A 20,123-nucleotide genomic window follows, 5' to 3' on the forward strand; every position below is an offset into this window, starting at 1 on the left:
AACAGCCCCTCCCCCTGCAGCCAGGGTCGCATCCACACTGGGCTCTGCGACGAGGTTTTGGGGCAAGTCCCGGTGCTGCTGGTTCTTGCCGGTGTGTAGCGCTCGGACAGCGCCCCCCCTCCCCCGCACTTGGGTCACCTGCACGAGAACTTCAGCGCTCCTCGTAGCTCTCCGTGGTGCCCTGGCAAACCTTGAGGGGTGGACGAGGCCGGTGGCCTCCATGTTGCCCTTGATGGGCAGCGAGCGGGACAGGACGAACCCAGCTGCAGGGGCAGGTGTGCTCTTGGAAGGTGGTGCTGACCCCAAGGGGGCGTGCTCCTGATCAGCCCCTCCGGGCCCTGCTCTCCGCTTGTCGGGGGCGCGTCTCTGTCTGCCCTGAAGCATGGCCGGTTCTGAGCCACCAAGGAGGTGTTGGAGGAGGCTTACTTGTCCGGCGACAGTAGTGCAGCCATTCTGCGGCTGAGGACATCTGGGAAGGAAAGCGCTGCATATGGTCGGCGTAGGTGGACCACGGACCCATGCCACAAGGTGTGAAGAAAATAGAGGGGTGGACACACGTTCCGAAGCTATACTGTGAAAAAACCCTTCCTGAAAACTGTCAGGAACCCAGAGGAAGAACGGATTTTCAGGAGCTCCGTGCGACAGCCTGACAGCTCTTAAAAGAAGGCGCTCGCATGGGTTTTGACGGGCAGGTTCGTGTAGCAGGAGGGAAGCCGGGCCAGCAGCGAGGCAGGTGGCGGAGAGCCGTTGGCTCAGCACGAGCAGTGTCAGCTTGAGGAACCGCAGGTGGATGTGCCCAGGCCCCGGGACTTGAGCAAGGACAGTGACTGGACTGCGGAGCAGACGGGATCCGACCCAGCCTGTTGCCAAGCTGTGGGGTGCAGGGGACGGCGAGGGGGCTGCCTGCCATGCAGGGTGCGTTTTCTGTGGTCAGTACTGTTCGCTGCTGCGGGGACACGGTCCTGCTGGGCACGGAGAACAGGCCGGTGGCGCTGGCCGCAGGGGGAAGTTTCTGTGCTCTCCGTGCCTCTCGGCGGGCCTCAGAGGGGCCCACCCACAGGTGTCTGGCTCAGGGCTGCAGCCGTTTCACTTGTGTTTAAAGCAGCTGTTAGCGTTCTTGGCTTGAAGTGATCACCGAAGTGCTAGGGGAAGCAGCTTGTTTATTTTCAAAGGTTTCATTTATTTGCGAGAGAGAGCACAAGTTGGGGGAGCGCCAGGGCAGGATGCGGGACTCGATCCCAGGACCCCAGCATCATCACGACCTGAGCTAAAGGCAGGTGCTTAACTGACTGAGCCAGGCAGGCGTCCCTGGAGGTCGGGGGGAAGAAGACTAAACGGATTTTCAGGGCTGCAGAACCCTGATAGTGTCTTCATAGCATTGCAGTTTATCTGAGTGGTGCGCATCACACGCACATGCACATGCACGCACAGGCTTCTGAGAAGGAGAAGGCACATTCCCTAACTGGGAGCGAGAGGTCAGGGATCTGAGTGACATGGACGTCTTCCTGGGGTCCAGCCGCGGGGCTGTTGGAGCCCGTCCCTATTCATCGCGTGTCAGGGGGGAGGGGCCGGCCCCATGTTGGGGGTGAGGGGCGGGGGGGCAGGGTGTCCGAGCGGGCAGCTGCCCCCCCCCCCCCGGTCTCATCATGCATTTTGCTACTTAGAGAAGCACAGTTCCTTACTCTCAGGGAGGGAAGTGGTCCCCCCTCCAGGAATGCGGAGTCACGGGGAAAGCTGGAGTGTTAGCTTTCCCCCTGCGCGCCAGTAGGAGAGGAGTTTTTCTTGTCTGTTCCTAATAAAGTTCTTAAATGTTTAGAGGAGAGTTTAGGTGCGTTCTTCTGATGCGTGCCTGAGGTCTGTCTCCGCACTGGCGGCAGTCACTACCCTCGGGCCTCAGTGCCTGTGACCCTGTGGCTGGAGGAGAGGCGAGCAGGCCAGAGGGGCACAGAGCCGGAAAGAAGGGCCTGGCAGTGGGCCCTGTGCAGGTGCTCGGGGACAGGGTGGGGTCTGCAGCTGGGCTGAGGCGAGGTTCTTTGCCCACAGCTGCCCCACCCGGGACCGAGCCCCAGAGTTGCAGCAACTGACCTCATTCCGGGAAGGGGCACAGGCGGCGGGAACAGCAGCATGAGGCAGGTCCCCTGGAGAAGAAGGTGCCTCCGTCCAGTACCCGGGGTGCACCTCCCGGTCCAGGGAAGCCGCGCTGCCCCAGGGTGCAGCCAAGGAGGCGGCATTGACGACATTCATCAGAGACCACTCTGTGGTGCTTTAGGTGTGCTGCTCATTTAATGAGAAGTGAAATCATCCAGAAAGCTCTTCTGCTTCCAGTTTTTATATCCTGAAGAAGAGGAGGAACCTGGTGCTCTAGCAAGCTTGCTTTGGCTCACAGGAGGGCAGGCCCAGCTCGGCGCCGCCCGGAGGGGGGGGGCCGCTCCCGGTCGATGATTGGGGTGGGGAGGGGTCCCTGGGTCCCGCGCTGACTGCTTTCCTCCAGGGCTCTGCGTGCACAGCTCAGGGCTCCGGGGCTGGCCGACTTGAAATGGTTTAGTTTTCCGTGAAGCACCAAAAGGTGACGTTGGGGAAGGTGGCTACGTTTTTAAGCTCTCCTCGCTGTATCGACTGGTAGCCATCTGCGGTTACTGAAATGAGGAATACTTGGTATTTTTAGTCACGTGTTTCCATTGTAGATCTTTGAAACATGCTCTAAAATTAGTCACATAGGTCAGCACTTCTAAGGGTCATGTGTTCCCTGCATTTTCCCCCTTGTTGCCCTGCTTCACTAGGAAGCCCAGGCACTGAGGCATCGAGTCCAGGGGCAGGTGTCCTGGGGTGAGCAAGTGTCCGGCCTCAGCTGCCGTGCGCCCTGCCCGCTGCAGAGCCTGGAGCCTGTGCTGGGCCCCCCAAGGACACGAGCCGAGCTGGCTTCGTCACCAGGATACTCGGGAGACATCAGGCTCTTGGGGAGGGGCTGGCTGAGAGAGCGCACAGGTCTCCTCCTTTGACCTGCTCCTCCCGCATCCTCAGACCCTAAATCCCAAGGCCTCAGGGAAAACTCGGAGCCATGTGCCCTCTTCAGGGCAGGTGTGAGGACCAGGCCCGAGATCACCTCTGTCCAGGGCTTGCTTTTCAGACAAGTAAGATCCTCTCCGCTCAGTGGATCATTTCTGTCCTTCTGTCTTATGCACAGACGCACTTGGTTTTCACTGCAGAGAGCAGTGGCTTGGGGAATGGTTCTTTAGCACCCGAAGGTTGAATGTGCCGTGTCGCTCGGTGACATCTCCGTGCGGTGTGACCGGGTTGCTCTGGCAGCCGCCTCTGGCCGCGCTGTGCCTCGTCACGACGAGCTAGATGGAGGAAAGCTGCCTTTGACCCCGCGGCAGCTGTGGGGTCTCGACGCTAAACAGCAGTTCCTCCCGCGCCATGAGTACTGCTCTTCCGGAAGGCTTCGCGAGGGCAGGAGGGCGTGCGGACAGGAGGCGACTCTCCACGAGTGTCACCAGCGGGCCTCACAGAGAAGGTTGAGGGAGAAGATGGAGTGTGGCTTGTGTGGCCGGACGAGCCAGGCTGGGGGGTTGCTGGGGCTACTCATGGGAGGGACTGTTTTCGGTTAGATTCTTTGGATAAGGTACGAAAAATTGCTAGGGAGATAGAATTTTCTGCATTGATCCAAGTGTCAGCCTGGACTTGAATTCTGTGTGAAAGCTACCGTATAAATATGTTGGGTGTTTGGGGTTTTTTTAAGCACGTACAACATGCTCTTAACACGTTTCTTTTTTTTCTCTCTAGAGTTTACAGATGCTTCCCCAGCAACGGAAAGCCATAGCTAAGTTCAAGGAACCAGCTCATGCGTTAGCATTTCAGCAGAAATTCCACAGGTATCCGGTGTATTCCGTGGTCAGGGCGCTGTGGGGGGGTGGGAGAGCCCGTCCGCCGAGGCAGCTCGGTGTTGTCCGCCTGCGCGCCCACCTGCTGCCGGACAGACGCACCAGGCGTGTGTAAAGAGCACCATGGCCCTTCTCTCCTGCGGGTCACCTGCCCCGTTCTTGTATCGGTCTTCTCTGTCTGCCTGCGATTTTGATGATTTTGTGGATCCGGACCCACCACTTCCGTCTCCTGGTACCTCGCTAAGTTGACTGCCGATGCGTGGCGTCAAGCTAATGCTGACTGTTGGTTTGCATTTCCACAGGCACATGATAGATTTGTCCCACATAAACGTGGCCCTGATTGTTGAGTGACGTCTGGCGGGAGATGCTGACCTGACACTGCCCGCGCTGTGGGGTTTCTTCGAGGAAGTGGCAGCGCGGAGTCCTCGCGAGCGTAGGCCTCTCCGTCTGCAGCCTCGCGTGGCTGTTGTCCGGAGCGGCGCACAGCCCAGTGTCGACGCCAGCACAGCTGGACTTGGGACACGGCGGACTGGGGTTTGCTGTTAGACTGCTTCACGTTCTGCTGTCAGCACAGAGAACTACAGTTTCCGTTTGCTTTTGTTTTCCAAGTGCTCACATGCATGTAGACATCGTTCTTCCTGGTCGTACCGTGTGATCGATCACTTAGCTTCAGGAAGGGACATTAACGTCACAGATTCTTAAGTAGTTTTTCACAGCAAAGAATACTTGATAATGGTTGCACTTATCTTCAGTGCAGGCTAGACAGGTGTTTTCCCGGCCACGCGTGACTTGCGCTGACTTCTCAGAAAGCCCTCCAAAGGCTCTTGGAAAAACGTGGATTAAAACGCGGGTGGTTGCGGCCGACAGTTTAATGTCCTGGAAAGCGGGGTGTGCGGTGGCTGGAAGCGGCACCGGCTCTGGAGATCCTGCTTCCTGTGACTGCTCCAGAAGCGCCCCGTGTTATTCCCAGTGCCAGAGCGGACTCCCGCCCCTCTGCACCCTTCCCACATCAGGCAGCAGCCCTGGCAGGCCCCACTCGACCTCCCTGGGCCTAGAGGAGGTGCCCGTAGCGTGGCCACCTTGCGGCCCTTCTGGAGTCCCCTGTCAGGCGGGCGACAGTTTGTGTGTACCATGCGAGGTGGAGGGCCGGCCCGGAGCTTGAACACTTGCTGGGGTTTTTTTCCCTTATTTTAAATGCATCCCAAAGGGGCATATTTGCGTCCCTGGCTTGGTGACTTAGACGTTCTTTGGGAACCTGGTTGGCATCGCTTTGATGAACTTCTTGTTTCGGAAGGCCTTTTGAGCAGGGCTGTGCCGTCCTCCGCGGACAGGAGCGGGTGCCCCCTCGTGCAGTGTGGCGCAAGGGACTGCCAGGCCCAAAGTGCAGACGGCATATGTTCGTGGCGCCCTGAACCCTCCTGAGGGGTTCTGGGTAGGGCCCTTCAGACGAGACCCTTCCTTTCTGTACAGCAGCGTTTAGTGAAGTTCATTCTGGGCAGATTCTTAAAAGTGCCTTATTCAGTGTTTCTGCTCATGAAGAAGGCGCACTGTTGTGGGTTTATTGTGGCGTGGACCTGGACCGTCTGAGCCAGCACTGGGGGCCGGGCAGACTCTGCCCGCTAGCTGTGTTCACGCCGGAGACCGCCTGTCGGGCTGCTTAGTGGAGTTGGACGAGGTGGGAGCCTGCCACCTCTCAGCCTTCCGGGGGTCCTGGGAGCCTGGGTCGTCATGTTCCCCGGGGTGACATTTCTAGTTGTTTCTAGTTGAAACTCCCTGAGCCGTGGTGGAGTGTTCAGACCCCGCGGGGCTTGCTGCGGCGCAGCTCCCGAAGTGGCAGCGCGTGGTAGCGGTCGGCCGGAAGACCGTGCTGGTGGTTGGCGGCTGCTTTGCAGAAGGTCTGGTGCCAGGGGGCAAGCAGGCGGTCCTAGGATGCCCTGGAACACCCTCCAGCCGAGGCGCCCAGCCTCGCTGGTTCCCGAGGGCCCCAGCGACGCCATGGGAGGCGGTGTCGTGCCAGGGCCTCACCGGCCTCCACAGGCTGTCCTGGCCACTCTGGGCACCGGCAGATAGGGCAGGGCTGAGGTGGTTTCAAAGCGTAGTTGGTTTGGTTCAGTCCAGTGGGCACTGTGTTGAGGTGAAGAGCTTGCCGGCCTGGAAACTGTCCTCGAGAGCACGCGGGCCGCTGCCCCACGCGGGGCCGTGGGCGGGCTCTCGGTGGGCGGACTTGCTGTATCGCCCAGGGCCACCTGCTGCCTTAGAACGGGGTAGTCGGAGTGTGCTGGGCCTTGACACCAAAGGGCTGCGCGTTGTCTCTGAGAGTGGGCACGGAAACGCACCTCCTCGCCAGCGCCGGTCCGCTCGCCGGTCCTACGCGGCCGCCTCTGTTGAAGACAGACCTTGCGGCGACTTTCAGGTCTGCTTCTGGCGTTGTCTCAGTAGGACACAGGTGTCCGGGACGTGTGTGTTCTCTAACCGTCTGCACACACGGAGGCTTCCTCTTGCTGTGACGTTCTTGAAAGCCTCGGGCCAAGGGGAGAGAAGGCTCAGTGCCTCCGCCTCCCTGCGCCCAGGCACTGCCCCGGAGCAAAGCCTTAGTTTCCCCGAAGGGGACTGCCGGAAAGGGAGGGAGCAGAATTAGAAAGTAACATTATGGCCGTGGTGGTGGTCGGTGTGCTTTCCGCAGTGAAATCAGAGCACCGTCAGCTGAGCCCTCTTAGAAGATCTGTTGCAACCATTATCTTTGTTCTTTATTTATCATGCATTTAAAATGAGATGCAGAAGCATTTAACATACTGTGTAAATACGGACCTTTTAAAATTAAAATGTTAATTGGAAATGCTTTCAATTCAGCAACCATCTTAGCTCTTTGTTAGTTCTTTTGTGTTGTCGTATGGAAGTTGCGCGGACACAGTCCATAACTGTTGATGTGTTTTGTGTATATTCGATTTTTATAAAGATGGTAGTAAGTCAATACATTTATCCTGACCTGTGTATTATTTGTTCCCAAATTCAGGAAGCTTGAATCAGTAAATAGCAGAGTACCGCGTAAGGTAATCGTCGTAGGTTCTGTGGAGCCGAGGCACTTTTTCTTCCTGCATTGTCTTGTTTTGACTTTGTGCTGTAATGTAAGCTCGTGGAGCCGCTTCTCCGAGCACTGCCGTTGGTCCGGCCACTTTGTTAAGTCCTTCTAATGATACTTTTCTAAAGGAGAAATTCTGGTTTTTTTCCCCCAAAAGAAATGTTGAGGGGTTCCCCCCCTGCTTCTGGACAGGCAGCATCCCATGTAGGTGCCTGTACCCATGGCCCCGGGGGGACTGGCGGGGGGGAGGGGGGCTTCATGACTGCTTTTCACTGGGTTGTTTTCTCTTGATTTGTACTGGTCCTGGATGAACGCTTGTTGACGTGGGGTTCTGGGGCATCTCTGAATTGTGACTCAGCTCAGATCATGCACCTAGGGGTCCGTTTTCGAAGAACATTTTCCTTACTTGGCCAGCAGAAGACTTTGTTGCTGGCGGCAGGAGATGGGGAGCCGTCCAGGGTGGAGGGTGTGAGGGGAGGTGGGAGGGGAGTTTTGCAGAACGAAGGAGTTGTAATAAGATTTATAATGAACTTGAGACACACAGACTCTTTAAGAGGAGTCGGCCAGTCAGGTTGGGAGACGGGAGGGCTCGCAGGCGGCTCTCGCTGGGGACGGGAGGGCGCCCACCCGTCTGGAAGGCCCCGTGCCCCGTGTGGGCCTTGAGCTCTTCCTTGGGAGGAGACCGGACTGGCTCCTGGGCTGGAGACGCGGGGAAGTGGGGCCTTGCTCAGAGGGTTGCTGTTGAGAGACGATCATTTCCATTCTTTTTTCTTTCATTTTCTTTTGGCTTTTGGTTTTCTGTTTTGTTCTGTTTATTTTGTTTTTGTTTTTGTTTTTGCTTTTGTTTTTGTTTTAATTAATTTCTTTGTTGTTTAATTGAAGGTAAGCTCACCGTGCTGGTGGACCGCTGGACGGACAGGGACCCTGTTGCGGACAGTTGGGTTTGGGTAGGGGTCTGTGTGCCGAGTGCGGGACACCCTTGAGCCCCCCCTCGTCGCACGTAGCTCCCCAGAGAGCCCCTGCGCCCGGCCGGCAGGACGTGCATCCCCGATCGGCTCAGGCCGCCCTCCGCGGATGGCTCTGGGCTCCCTGCCTGGCACACTGCCCTTCTCGGGGTCATTTTGAATTTTCCCTCCCTTCTTGCTCAGAGGACTCGGGAGTCTTCCATGCTCACCGGTAGACCTGATTTTTCTTCTTTTAGTCAGGTTCTGAGTCCCAGCACCCACCACCTTTTTTATTATTCGGGGCTGGGGTGGGGGGGGGGCTTCTGAGAGAACCCTTGTTGGTTCTTTGCAGATTTTTAAGTGACATTATTCTGAAAAGGAATTTCCTGAATGGGAGGGGACAGGGCCAGCCAGGAGCCGGTTGCCCCCAGCCCCGCCTCCTGTGAAGGAAGCCACGAGTTTAGATCATGCAGGGGAAAGTTTAGATATTTTACTATGTTTAATGAGCATTTTGATTAATCTTCTCAACTATTTTTAAGACTTGTGAATGAAGCTTTATTTCAGTAAATATGAACTCTCCCAAGGCACTTGGCCTTGATTCACTAGTAAATCCTAAGGATTTTGTGTAAGGTTTTTTTGCAACCTATTTAATTGTCATTATTTAAAGCGCCCATGGTTTTATGTCCTAGAACCAAAGCAGAACTCCCTGATTCATATTGGATCTCAGGTGTACCTTCTTCTGGGAGCGCGTGGTTGGGAAGGATCATTCGTTTTACATGCTGTGACCTGCCTGTTCTAGAGAATGTTTTTAAAACTCTTAACTCTCTCCCTTCTGTGCTGTGTTGTGGTTGGAGATCTTGTTGAGACAGGCAGGCAGAGCAGGTATCTTTAGTGAGAAATTGCTTTTCCCTTTTATTTTTAACCAACTAAAATGTAAAAAGATTATGTTGGTATTTTGCTCTGTTTTATTTTACTTATTTTAAAACGCATGTAGAAAAATAGAGGCCCTTTAAAGAGAAACAATGTAGTTTAAAATTTTTATTACATTGCAGAGTGACCTATTTTAATATATACTGTATTTAGTAATATACTCTAGAAAGTAGAGCCTGGGGTTCTTTTAGGCATGATTTTCCTTTAAAGTTAGTTTTCTTCGTAAGGGCACACGTACTGGAAGCTGATTTTTAAAGGACTTTTTCCGTTTTGTAGCCTGCGGTGTTGGCTTAGGCTCCGATGTGGGCGTTGGAACCAGCAGCACACGGCACACGGTCACCCTCTGAGCTTCAGGGCGAGCGAGCCTTTGCGCTGATAATCTGTCTTTGCTCTCCACAGGCCTGGGATCCAGGATCGCTTTTCCTCTGTGAGGATTTTAACTCTCTGTCTTCGTCTTTAATTCCACACTTTAATTTCCAGGTTTGGCGACAGCGAAGCCCGAGATCTTTCCATTCCGAGCTGCTGCCCCGTGTCGGGTGCCTCCGTCCTCCGGGGCCCGCGTGCCCCCCTCCTTCCTGTTCTCTTGCACTTTTCCTCCCCACACCCGTCTATCAGCCACCGCTGAGAGCTCCTCTCCCCTTCTGGAAAATCACTTTCCTTGAGCTCCTCATCTCTGGATGTCGTCCTCCTCCTCCCCACCTGCCTCGGGCCGTGGGCTTCTCGTCTGCCGCCGGCGCTGCGTTCTTTCTGGCTCCTCTGTCCGGTCTCACGTCCAGAACTCCTCGGGGAGGGGTCCGAGGACGTTGTGCACGTCTTTGCACCGTGTTTCAGTTCCGTTGCATCTCATCCTTTGCTTTGACAGGTTTTACTCCCGCTTTGTCCCCCCAGGTGTCCGCTGGAGGAGCGACGGCTGACTTCCGTTACTTTGCAGTTGGGCTTGTAGGAGCGCGGCGCCCTGGCCGCCGGCGGCGTGCCGCTCACGGGCGGCTGCCCTACTCACCCCTTGTTTCGCCTCTACTTTTGCAGGACCTCTTGTGCATGAGTTCAGTGTTAGTTGGGGCGCGCCGGTTTTTCCGCTGGAAGTGGTGGCCTCTTTGACCCCTTGTTACCGCTCTCGCTGTGATCCTTCCTAACCGTAACGCGCGGCGCTGCCGGCCGCCGTCTGCCGGCTCCGAGGCGGAGTCGTGCGCTGTGTGCAGGGAGCGCGTTGAGAGTTCAGAAACCACCCATGACTGAGTTGCTTTTCCTCTGGGGGGGTCTGCTGCCTGTTTTCTAGCGGACACTACACTTGCCACTGTGGGCGATGCGTGGCCTCGCTTTACCCCAGTGTTCGCTTGCGCTAATCCCTGTGGCAGCTTTATCAGGAATTCATGTGAAGAACAGTAGTGACATGGTTGGAAAAATGTACTGTGTGTGTATCATTTGTGTGACTCCATGCCGAGACGTGTCTCGGGCTGTACTGTAATTTGAAAGACTTGTTAATAAAATGCTTTGCACTTCTGTTCTGTTTGGAGCTTTTCTTTGATCTCGCCGCTCAGATGCGGTCCATCCCTCGTCTCCGCCACGTGGACAGCAGCGTGCCCCCACCAACCCCAGAAGACTGGCAGGTTGTTTCCGCCGAGGACAGGGAGTGTCCCCAGGACCCCCGGTGTGCCCCCTCTGCCGTCCGCACCGGCTTGGAAATGGCCTCTAACAGGCGGCCCGCAGGAAGGTCAGCGCGGCCGCACTGCGGCACCCGCGTTCCGTGCTCTGCAGGGATCTCTGCTGACGCTGTGCCGCTTTGGTTGGAGGGAGTTATAGTTTCTTTTACGTTTTTTAAGGCATTACAAATACTTGCTACAGCTTTTCGGAGGACATTTGTACACGGAAGCCGGAGAACACCGGTCACCCTTAACGTCACACCCGTGTACCACCACTGTGCGTGACGCCCAGTTTCTGTTGGGAAGTGGCCCGGGGCGTTTCCTGCATCACCCACGCTTACCATGTGGCTCCAGAGTGCTGCTGATTTCTGGTCTCTTCTGAGAGCAAAGTATTTTTAAAGTAACTCGCCCTCCCCGTTGGAGGAAACCTTTGAGACCCCGACCTTGGCTCACATGCGCCCCTGTGCCGGGATGGGAGTCGGGGCTGCTCGGTGGCCGCACCGCTCCCCGCCTCGCGGAGCCCACCTTTCTTACCTGTAGGCAGAGGGCTTGTCTCGTGACGATCAAGCCTCGTTAAGTCCCCCGAGTTGTGTGGGTGATAAGGGCTCACTTGACTGATGGGATGAAAGATACCCCCCTCCGTGTCCCGTCTCGGGAGTGACCGTCACTCTCCACCCCAAGCCCCTGTTGTGGGACTCAAGGCCAAGGTCCCTTCTCTTGGTTGACCTCTCTGCATGGTCCCTGCTTGAATCTAGTGACAACGGCCACCACGGGGGGGTGACCACGGTGCTCCCACGAGGAGGCGGGTGGGAGGGCCTTGGGTCCCGCCAAGCATTGGCGGCGGCCTGACAGGATTGTTACTGCCGGAGTCCTCCCGCGGCACACGCTGTCATGTGCCCGACCGCGGGGACGAGGAGGCCTCTGCCGGGTCTGAGTGAGGAGGAGGGAAGGCGGGAGAAGAGGCTGATTTGGGGAAAACAGCAGGAAGTGATGCCCCACAGAGGTCTACACTTGGATTGATTTCCTAGATCCAACTTAATGGACTTTTTAACCCTAAACCAGAATCTGAACATGGCTAGTGATTGAAGCCAAAACCATTTTCCCCCCATTTTAATCCATACTCCGTGGGCAAGGTCTCTAAAACCTGGCCTTCGCCTTGAACGATGGGGTCTCTGCCGAAGATGGGGCTGGAAATGCCTCTGGGTGTCGGGTAGTGAGCGGGAGACCGTAGGGGAAGGACGCTCCTTGCCGGATCCCTGTGTCCATGCCTGGTGCCCGCCCAGGCCCCCACGCCGGCCGTGGTGGAGGGCTTTGTGTGGGGGCTGCGTGCGGGCGGGGTCTGTGCCTGAGCCGCACCCCCGGCTTCGTCCTCCGCCTCCCAAAGCGCACATTCCTTCCTCCACTGGAAGGGGATGACTCACTGGGGAGTCTGAAGGGGGAGAGGGGTGGAGAGTGAGTCCTCGAGCAGGAGTGACGCGCAGGGGGCACGTGGCTCCAGGAAGGGACAGCGTGGCACGGTGTCTGGGCTGGAGGGCTCCCCGGTGCCGTCCTCAGACTGCCGAGCGCGGCGGCTCCGAGTCGCACGCCCACTGCCTTCTGTCTTCTGGCCGCACTGGGGTGTTCCTGCACGTGCACCGGGAGGCAGAGGGTCTCCTTCCCGCACCTGGCCAGACTCCCGCCCTCAGCCGGGGGGCGACCAAGGCTGCTTTAGCTGGGCCGCGGGGCCCCCTCATCCGCTTCGGCGGAGGCGACTCGGTTTCCAGACGCTCTGCTGGTGTCGGGACGCCCACCCAGTGCCTCGCTCGTGCCCTGACTTGTGCCAGGAACCCTCACGGATGTCTGGAATGGAGGGTGGGGAGTGTCAGGGAGCTGGCGGGGTTTGGGGGCCAGAGGGCGGGTGTGGGAAGCCAGGGGTGTGAGGGAAGGGTGCGAGGGGCTGGCCCGGGCAGATCAGGTGCAAGACCCCCAGCTGAGCTCGGGTTGTGGGGGGAGTGGGCCCGGGGCACCTGGCGGGTCTTCCACGCCCGCCCCCCCAGCCTGTGCATCCCTGGTGACACCCCTCCCCCCACCACTCATGGTGCAGGAATGGGACGGAAACCTGGCCTTGGGGGAGCGGTGCTGAGGGCTCCAGGACTGTGGAGCCGGGGCCACCCCGGGCCCGTGTCCTCCAGCCACAAGGCCCCTGCGGTGCCGTGTTCCCGGGCCCGCGCTCATCCTGTAAGCGGGCCCAGAGCCCACCCAGGCTGCCAGGCCCCTGCCCCCCGCATCCCTGCATGGGGTCGTCTCCAGGGGCTCGCCCTGGCACCCCCCGCCCCACCCTTCGAGCCAAGGCCACCTGGAGGGTGTCGCTGCCTTTCTCTCTTGCCTCCCCAATGCCTCGGGGTCTAGGGTGAACGAGGGCCTCTTCACTTACTCAGGTAACCTGGCCTGAGACCCCACATCCTTGGCGAGAACCAGAGATGAGACTCCAGCTCCCCGCTCTGCCAGCGGCCGTCGTCGGTGAGGGGAGGGCAGCCCGCCCTCCCCGCCGCTGCCGGCTGACCTAGCTCCCTGTCCTCTTCATCGTGACGTCTGTTATTTCCCCAGCACGGTCCTCCCCTGAGATGGGCCTCCCTCTCCCCTACTCGGAGCCACCCAGTGCCAGGCCCACATGGTCATTGTCATGGCTAGGAAAGCCCTTGGGGCATCACAGCCCCAGGAGCCCAGCGCCCCCCGGGGTGGAGGCCAGTGGTTCTCCCGGCCCCGCCTCAACCTGGCGTGAGGCTCCCCCGCTCACGGCAGGTCAGTTTTTAGGCCGTCCTTGCTTGCTGCCGCCTCGAGCGCCTTCCTTCCCCCTGGATCTGGGGCTGACGGAGCTCACTGGGAGCCCTCGGACCCCCGTGATCCCGGCCTTGCATCCCAGGTGGGGACCTCCGTCGCGTGTTTCCCGTGCGCCCCCCCCCACACTGTGCGCAGCGTCTCTCCACTCTCTCGGGTGATCCTGGGCCTCCCACGTCAGGAGCAGGACGGCAGGCCCGTCGTGCTGGCCACCGGCTCTGCCAGCTGCCCGCGGGGGCCCCCGCAGTGCCCGCTGTCCCTGTCCCCGCTCCTGTGCGAGGCCAGCTCCCGGCCTGCTCCGCAGCCCCACCCGCCCGCCTGCTGAAGACCTTGTCCCCGTGGAGCTGCTTCTCGGCCGCTGCTCCCGGCTGGCAGCCCCCGCTAGCCACTCCCTTCACTTGGCTTCCCAGCTGGAACGTCCTTCCTCTGCTCACACACGGGCCGACATGGCTGGCTTTCTTGCTGTTTGCGTTTTCTCTCTCAGATTCCCTCTTGAATGCACCCTGACCTGGCTTTTCAACCCCACACTTCCCCGGAGCTCCTCTGCGGGGAAGTCTGATGGGCCCCACCGTGCCGGAGTCCGGCGCCTCAGGACGCGTGTCTCCCCCTCCGCTTAGGACAGGTGTCTGCGTTCTTCCCGTGGCCTCTGGGTCAGCGTCTTCTCTTCCGTCTGGCCTCCTGGGCTCCCGGCTGGGTCCTCCTGGTGCTCTGGGAGGAGGGGGGAGCCCCTGGACCTCTCCCCGTTCTGTCTCCCTGACCCCAGGCAGGCAGACCCCCTCTTTGCTTAGATGGTCGGCCGGAGGTTCAAACCCACTCTGCGGAACCCTTGTCTTTCCCCTGGTCTCCCCGCATCGCTGCAGGTGGCAGCTCCTTTCTTAAGGCCACCCAAGGCCCCGAGCTTTGGGGGTCGATGGTGCCTTCTCTCCTTCTCTAACACACCCTGTTCCTTGGCCCGTGCTGTCTCCCAGAGCATCCCGGATCTCAGCCCTTCCCTTGGCTCCTCAGCTACGACCCCAGCGAAAGCCACCCAGCTCGGTCACACGGGCTAGCCTGGTCTCCAAGGTCCACCTCTGGAGGCCCACGTCTCCCCTACCTCCTGCCAGCCATTAGAACAGAGTCCGCTGCCTGCGTTCAGGATGCTCCTGGGGCTTCTGCTCTACGCAGATGGGACTGGGAATCCCTCCTGGAAGATGCCGCAAAGGACGTGTGGTCAGAGCGACAGTGGCGGCGTGAGCACGGCCGACGGCATCCGTGTGGGTCAGCTCTGCTCCGATGGCCGACCAACACCGGTCCCTCACTTCCTCCCCCTGCCCCCCTGCTTCTGCTCCCCCTGCCCGGCAGCCCTGCCCTCCTCCGCGTCCTAGAACACGCCTCCCTGGGCAGGGTCATGGCCTGCCCCCACTCCCTCCAGGGTCCCCCCTGCTCCATTCCTGTGCTGCCCGCGTAGCTCCTGGTACCAGACTGTGCCCCCGGGGCCTCGAGTCCTGTCGCTTGCTTTTGCGGACGTCCAGTGACCTTGGATCAGACGTTCTGGGCGTCTGCTGCAGAGAGCGTCCACTTCTGCTCTGGAAGGCCACCGGTCTAATGGTTCGCTCGGCTCTTTTGAGGCTCAGTTTCCAGCTAGGTTTGGCCCGAGGCAGAGAAGGCTCTGCAGCCCTGACTGCCCCGGGACGCGTCGAGCCAAGTGTCTGATGGCCCAGCCTGCTTCAGGTGGCCGGCCGCCCCCTGCCTGGCCCCACGGCACGTGTCTGGACACATGCTGGGCCTGGTGGTGCCCTGCCGCGGGTTTCTGTAGCCTCCTCGTGCAGCGGCATTTTCTCCGAGTCCCTGCACAGAGCGGCCCTCCACACGGGCCCCAGCCCCATGCACGGAGCTCGGGAAAGTCCGTCCATGCCCAGGCCTGGGGGACCGGGAGCTGACCGTGTGTGATCACAGCTGGTGCCTGTTAATAGGAAGAGAGCCCCCGGGTCACGGTCACTGTGTCGTGAGGGGAAGAAGGTCCCACCCTCTTGTTGTGCCCGCATAGAATCTGCTGCACCCGGCATGCTACAGTGTCTTCGGTCTGTGGCTCACAGGCCTGTCTTACTGTCTCCGTAGACCCGGGAGGGAAGGAAGGTGTTTCTGCTGCTTTTCCTGCTCAGTCCACAGGACCCGGGCCCGTGCTTGCCGCTCAGGGGTGGCGAGGTCATCAGTGAGGGAGTCATGGCAACTTCCCGCCCCAGCTCCTCCCGCCGGCGGCAACCCGAACTTCTCCGGGAGCAAAAGGGCTCTGGCCCGCACCCGCTGCTAGCACCTGGCCGGGGCACCTCGGGCTCCCCACTGGCTGCGCTGGCCACTGAGTAGGAAGGCGCTTCCGCTCAGTTCGCTGCTGGGGCTGGAGTCGGCGAGGAGACAAGCCGCGGGGGCTTCTGGGAGGTCCGGCGCGGCAGACCCTGCGGGCGGGGACCACACCCCGTGGCCCCCTCGGTCGAGGCGCACCAGGCAGGGCCTGAGCTGCAGGCCGGCCGTAGCCCACCGAGTCGGCTCGGGGAGACCAGCCAGTGGGGGGTTCAAGAGCTGATGCGGCACAAGGTGCGTCGCCGAGCCAGAGCCGGGGCTGTGTCTGTGGAAAGCAGCGCTTTCTGCTGATCCCTGTGGGGCCCCGGGGCATGGGCGGACCTTCAGCCCCCCTGGAAGTCAGCCGCTGCTGGCCGTCCGTCCTTCAGCCCGTGCTCCTGGATTGCACGTGGCCGCGCCGCGTCGTCCTGGAAGCCCCAGGCTTCTGGTAAACACATACGTGCTTATTTTCAATATGTGTTGCAAATAAATAAGTGTCCCTGTTGGCTTGAAAAAATAGACTATTATAGTGCTTTTTTTTTTTTTTAGAGATTTTATTTATTTATTGGAGAGAGACAGAGCACGAGCAGGGGAAGCGGCTGAGGGAGGAGCAGCAGAGTCCTCGCTGAGCAGGGAGCCCGATGTCGGGCTTGATCCCAAGAGCCTGATGTGGGGCTCGATCCTCCGACCCCGGGATCATGACCTGAGCCAATGGCAGACGTGTAATGACTGAGTCCCCCACTAGAAACGATGTCTGCGGTGTATTATGTGACACTGACTCTAAGACACCCTGTGTTTTCCGCCCCTCATGGCTCCGAGAGTGGGCGCTTCCCACCACGGCCATCACCAGCGAGCACCGAGGCACCCCTGCGTGCGTGTTGTTGCACATGACCAGTGCCGGATGCCCCCGTGAGTGCCCGCCCGTGCACCATCTGAGGAAGGATCCTGCAATGAGAGCCTCCCCCGGCAGCACCCCCGGTTACGTCCGGCGTCTTGGGGCACAAGTGGCCGGAGCTCCCCCTTCCTGGGACTCTGGGTGCTGGGCTTGGCATTGTGCGTTACGCCCGTCACATGCACGGGCAGCATGGGTGCTGCTTCCCGTGGGGCGACCCCGTGGACCGTGAGCCGTCCTGAGTGAGGCCGTCCCCAGGGTCACGGCGCTCGGAGGGGCCTGGTGCCCGCGTCGGGTCCCCACATCTACGTGACTCCAAAGGCTACGTCTTAACTTCCCTGTGGCACGAGGACGGTGGAAAGCCCTGAAAGCCGGCCCCGAGGAGCCGTCCACGGCCATCGCTGCAGGCGGGTTTGGTTTGCGTGCTCGTGGCAGGGCGAAGCATGGATTCCCGTTTCTGCTCGGGAAAACCGGCAGACGGGCGGGAGTCCGCGGCATGTCCTGGGGGCTCAGGTGCACGTGGAGCAGAGGCTGTGTTGGATCCCGCGGCTCACACACGGTCGGACGTCCGCGGGCCACGCGGGGACCGTTGCCGGCAAGCGCTCCGCCGGCTGCTCCCACGGGTAATGAACCAGACCCACGCGGGGCCCGTCGGACTCTGCCCGTTAGAGTGTCGGGTGGCCGTGAGCACGTGAGTCTTGGAGGGGTTCCGGCGGCAGGATCGCTGACCCGGTGCCCGCACATCCTCTGTTCCGACACATTCTGTCTGCCATCGTCCAGAAAGGTCACGGGGGGTTCCAGGGCACACTCACGCCGTGACGCCGGAGCGGCTCCGTTTCCCCCTCGCTACCGTGTTGGTTAGAGGCAGTGTCTCATCGCAGCCCCTGTTGGAGGCGTGGTGGCAGGAGCTGTGGGTCGAGGAGAGCCGGAACATCCCCCCGATAGCTCTAGAATCAGATGGTGCCCCCGGAGCCCCAGCAGCGCGGGGAGGCAGTGGCTGCAGGGCCGATGGGACCACCCCGTGTTGGCCAGGGTCTGCGTCCCCAGCCTGGCTGGGATGCTCCTGGTGTCGGGTCCTGGGGCACGCAGGGGAGAGGGAGCACTGCGGAGGCATGGGCACCAAGTCCCAAGTCCCACTTGGGCACCAAGTGGCTCGTGTCCCTGAGCTCCGGGGCCGCTCGCGTGGGGTGCCGGCCTGTGCCGCACGCGCCACTCAGAGCCACCGGCTGACTGGCGAAGAGTCTTGGGAAGGTTTGGAAACGTGACTCTAGGTAACGGGGGACATGCTCGTGTGTGCGCGTCTGCTCTACCCTGACGTCGCGGGGGCTGTTACAGGGGCTCTTCCGTCCTCGGGGCGAGTCTCCTGTGCCTCCCATCCCTTGCCGGGCTTATCTGGGTCAGGGGGGCCTTGCAGTAGCCTCTCCCAGATGATGGGCCCCAGGTCGGTTCCGGGGGCGCAGAGTGCCGCAGGGGTGCGGGGTGTGGGCTCCTCCAGGAGCGGGGCCTGCCCCTCCTGCGGGCCGGGCCTCCTCCCTGGGCTCCCCCGCACGTGGTGCTCCCACCGGCACGGGCGAGCTGCAGTTCCCGCCAGAGCCCGCTCCTGCCTGCCTGCCTTCGTGGGGTCGCTCGTCGGTTCGGTGCTTACCCAACGCCTGCTGCGCGGCCTCCCGCCCGGGCCGGGCACCGGGGAGCCAGACGGTCGCCGCGCGGCCCCCGCGAGCCGAGGCGCACAGGCGCAGAGCTGCCCCTGGGCACTGAGGCGGTGGGTGGGAGAACACGCGGGAGTGGCCGTGGCTCGTGGAGGGCCCGCTGGCCTGCGCGGATCTGAGAGCTGAGCCTGGCTCTCCCGTCCCCTGTGCTCCTCCCTGGGGGGAGACGCCATTCCTGTGGGAAAGTCCTTTTCCCACCAATGAGAACATTCTGGGAATCCGTTTGGGTGCTGGTTTCGAGCCTGACGAATGAGCCCCACCACTTTGCGGACACACTTGGTCTCGTTTGTTTTCATCCCAGACTCTACAAGACGCTTCTCCAAATGACTCTTGATCCTTTAGAATGTTCTGGAAGCAATAGCAAATGCAGAGACACCCAGATCTCTTGGATTCCCACTCGGGCAGCATCTTGGCAGCTGTGGCAGGATTTACTGGTGACCTGGGGTCACTAGGATGGATTTAGAGGGGAAACAGGGCAAAGAATTTCTTAAATGTTTTCAAACTAAAATATTTTATTTTTGCTTACATAGTTGTAAATTGTCATTGAGACAAATGTGGAAAATATAGGTAAGCAAGTGGGGAAATGAGGTCACTTGCTGTGCCGGAGACAGTCACTGGTGAGATGTCAGTGTGCGTCCGAACCGTTTTCTAAGAAAGCACACGCGCGCGCGCGCACACACACGGAAGTGGGATCCAGGAGCAAGGTTCCGGCACCAGCCATCCTCCCTGAATGACGTGTTGTGACTATTTCCTCATGAAGCTGAGCGTGTTTTAGCGCATCTTGCCTAACCGTACTGTATTTGTAGGACGTTCCCGAATTTATTGAACTAATTCCTTAGCGGTGGACACGGAAGCTGCTGCTAGATTGGCGGGCTACGGACGCCCCCGCGGAAATATGACAGGACCCGAGCACGAGCAAGTCTGGCCGTTCCCTTGACACCGATGCCCGCAGTAGAGTTGCTAGGCCGGTGGACACGGACCTCCCGGGCTTTGGTGACTTTGCCGCGCGGTGTCACGGTGACATGACTTACCGTGGCCGCCCTGCCCCCAGTCCCACACCAAGTCCACAGACACCAAGTTTTTAAAGACTCTTCCTCTTCCCACTTCCCCCGCCCTTTACTCTGGCGAGCTGGGGGCTGGGCGCCAGGCAGAGTTTGAAGAGGTGAGAGGGCAAGGAGGGACATCGTTCCTGGGGAGACAGGCCAGGCCTGAGGGTCCGGGAGGAGCGGTCGGGGGACAGGCCGGATCGGGGAGGAGGGGGGACAGGCCGGCGGCGGGTGGATTGGCGGGGCAAGGCCCACCGAGGGCTCCAAAACAGAACGTTCCAGTCCCAGCTCCCTCCCTCAGCTGGGCCATCTGGGAAAAACCATTTGCTTTCCGAGAGGTTACTGTCCTCATCTGTGAGGGGAAGAGAGCAGTTTCAGGGCCGTGGGAGGAAAACCTGGTGCAGAGTCGCTATCGCTTGTCGGTGATAAAGATGGGAAGGAGAAACCATTCCCTGTTTCACGGCTAGTCATGTGGGTCTCTTCCTCTCCGGCTAGGAAACTTGAAGAGTGCATGAATTTTTTTTTAAGGTTTTATTTATTTATTTGGGAGACAGAGAAAGTGCACAAGCTGGCAGAGGCAGAGGGAGAAGCAGGTTCCCTACTGAGCAGAGAGCCCGACATGGGGCTCGATCCCAGGACCCTGGGATCATGACCTGAGCCAGAGGCAGACATTTAAGACTGAGCCCCCCAGGAGTTCCCAAGTGCGTGGCTCCTTTAAGGTCCTTCTTAGCCCCTAGAACAGCCTTGTAAGTTCCTAAGAGGCCTAGCGAGCAACTTCCTGACCAAAACCAAAAAACCCAGAATCCCCATTGGCTCCGTGCCCCATTTTCTCCGCCACTCACCCTCGGGCAGGGAGGGAGCGCGTTCGC

The 20,123-nt window shown here is 59.7% G+C and overlaps 1 protein-coding gene across 2 annotated transcripts in view; it reads left to right on the forward strand.

Moving 5' to 3' along the window:
• The window catches only part of RBM33 (RNA binding motif protein 33), a 127,886-nt gene extending 121,026 nt beyond the window's left edge, over nt 1-6,860 (forward strand). For both annotated transcript variants that reach the window (XM_044246909.1, XM_044246910.1), the window contains exons 17-18: nt 3,784-3,872; nt 4,184-6,860. In XM_044246909.1, coding sequence (XP_044102844.1) covers nt 3,784-3,872; nt 4,184-4,232 — 138 coding nt within the window. In that variant the 3' untranslated portion in view covers nt 4,233-6,860. The remainder of the gene's footprint in view (nt 1-3,783; nt 3,873-4,183) is intronic.
• Nucleotides 6,861-20,123: the final 13,263 nt, after the last annotated feature.

Source organism: Neovison vison, chromosome 4 (assembly GCF_020171115.1).
Source record: "Neovison vison isolate M4711 chromosome 4, ASM_NN_V1, whole genome shotgun sequence".
In the NCBI taxonomy this organism is placed as follows: Eukaryota; Metazoa; Chordata; class Mammalia; order Carnivora; family Mustelidae; genus Neogale; species Neogale vison.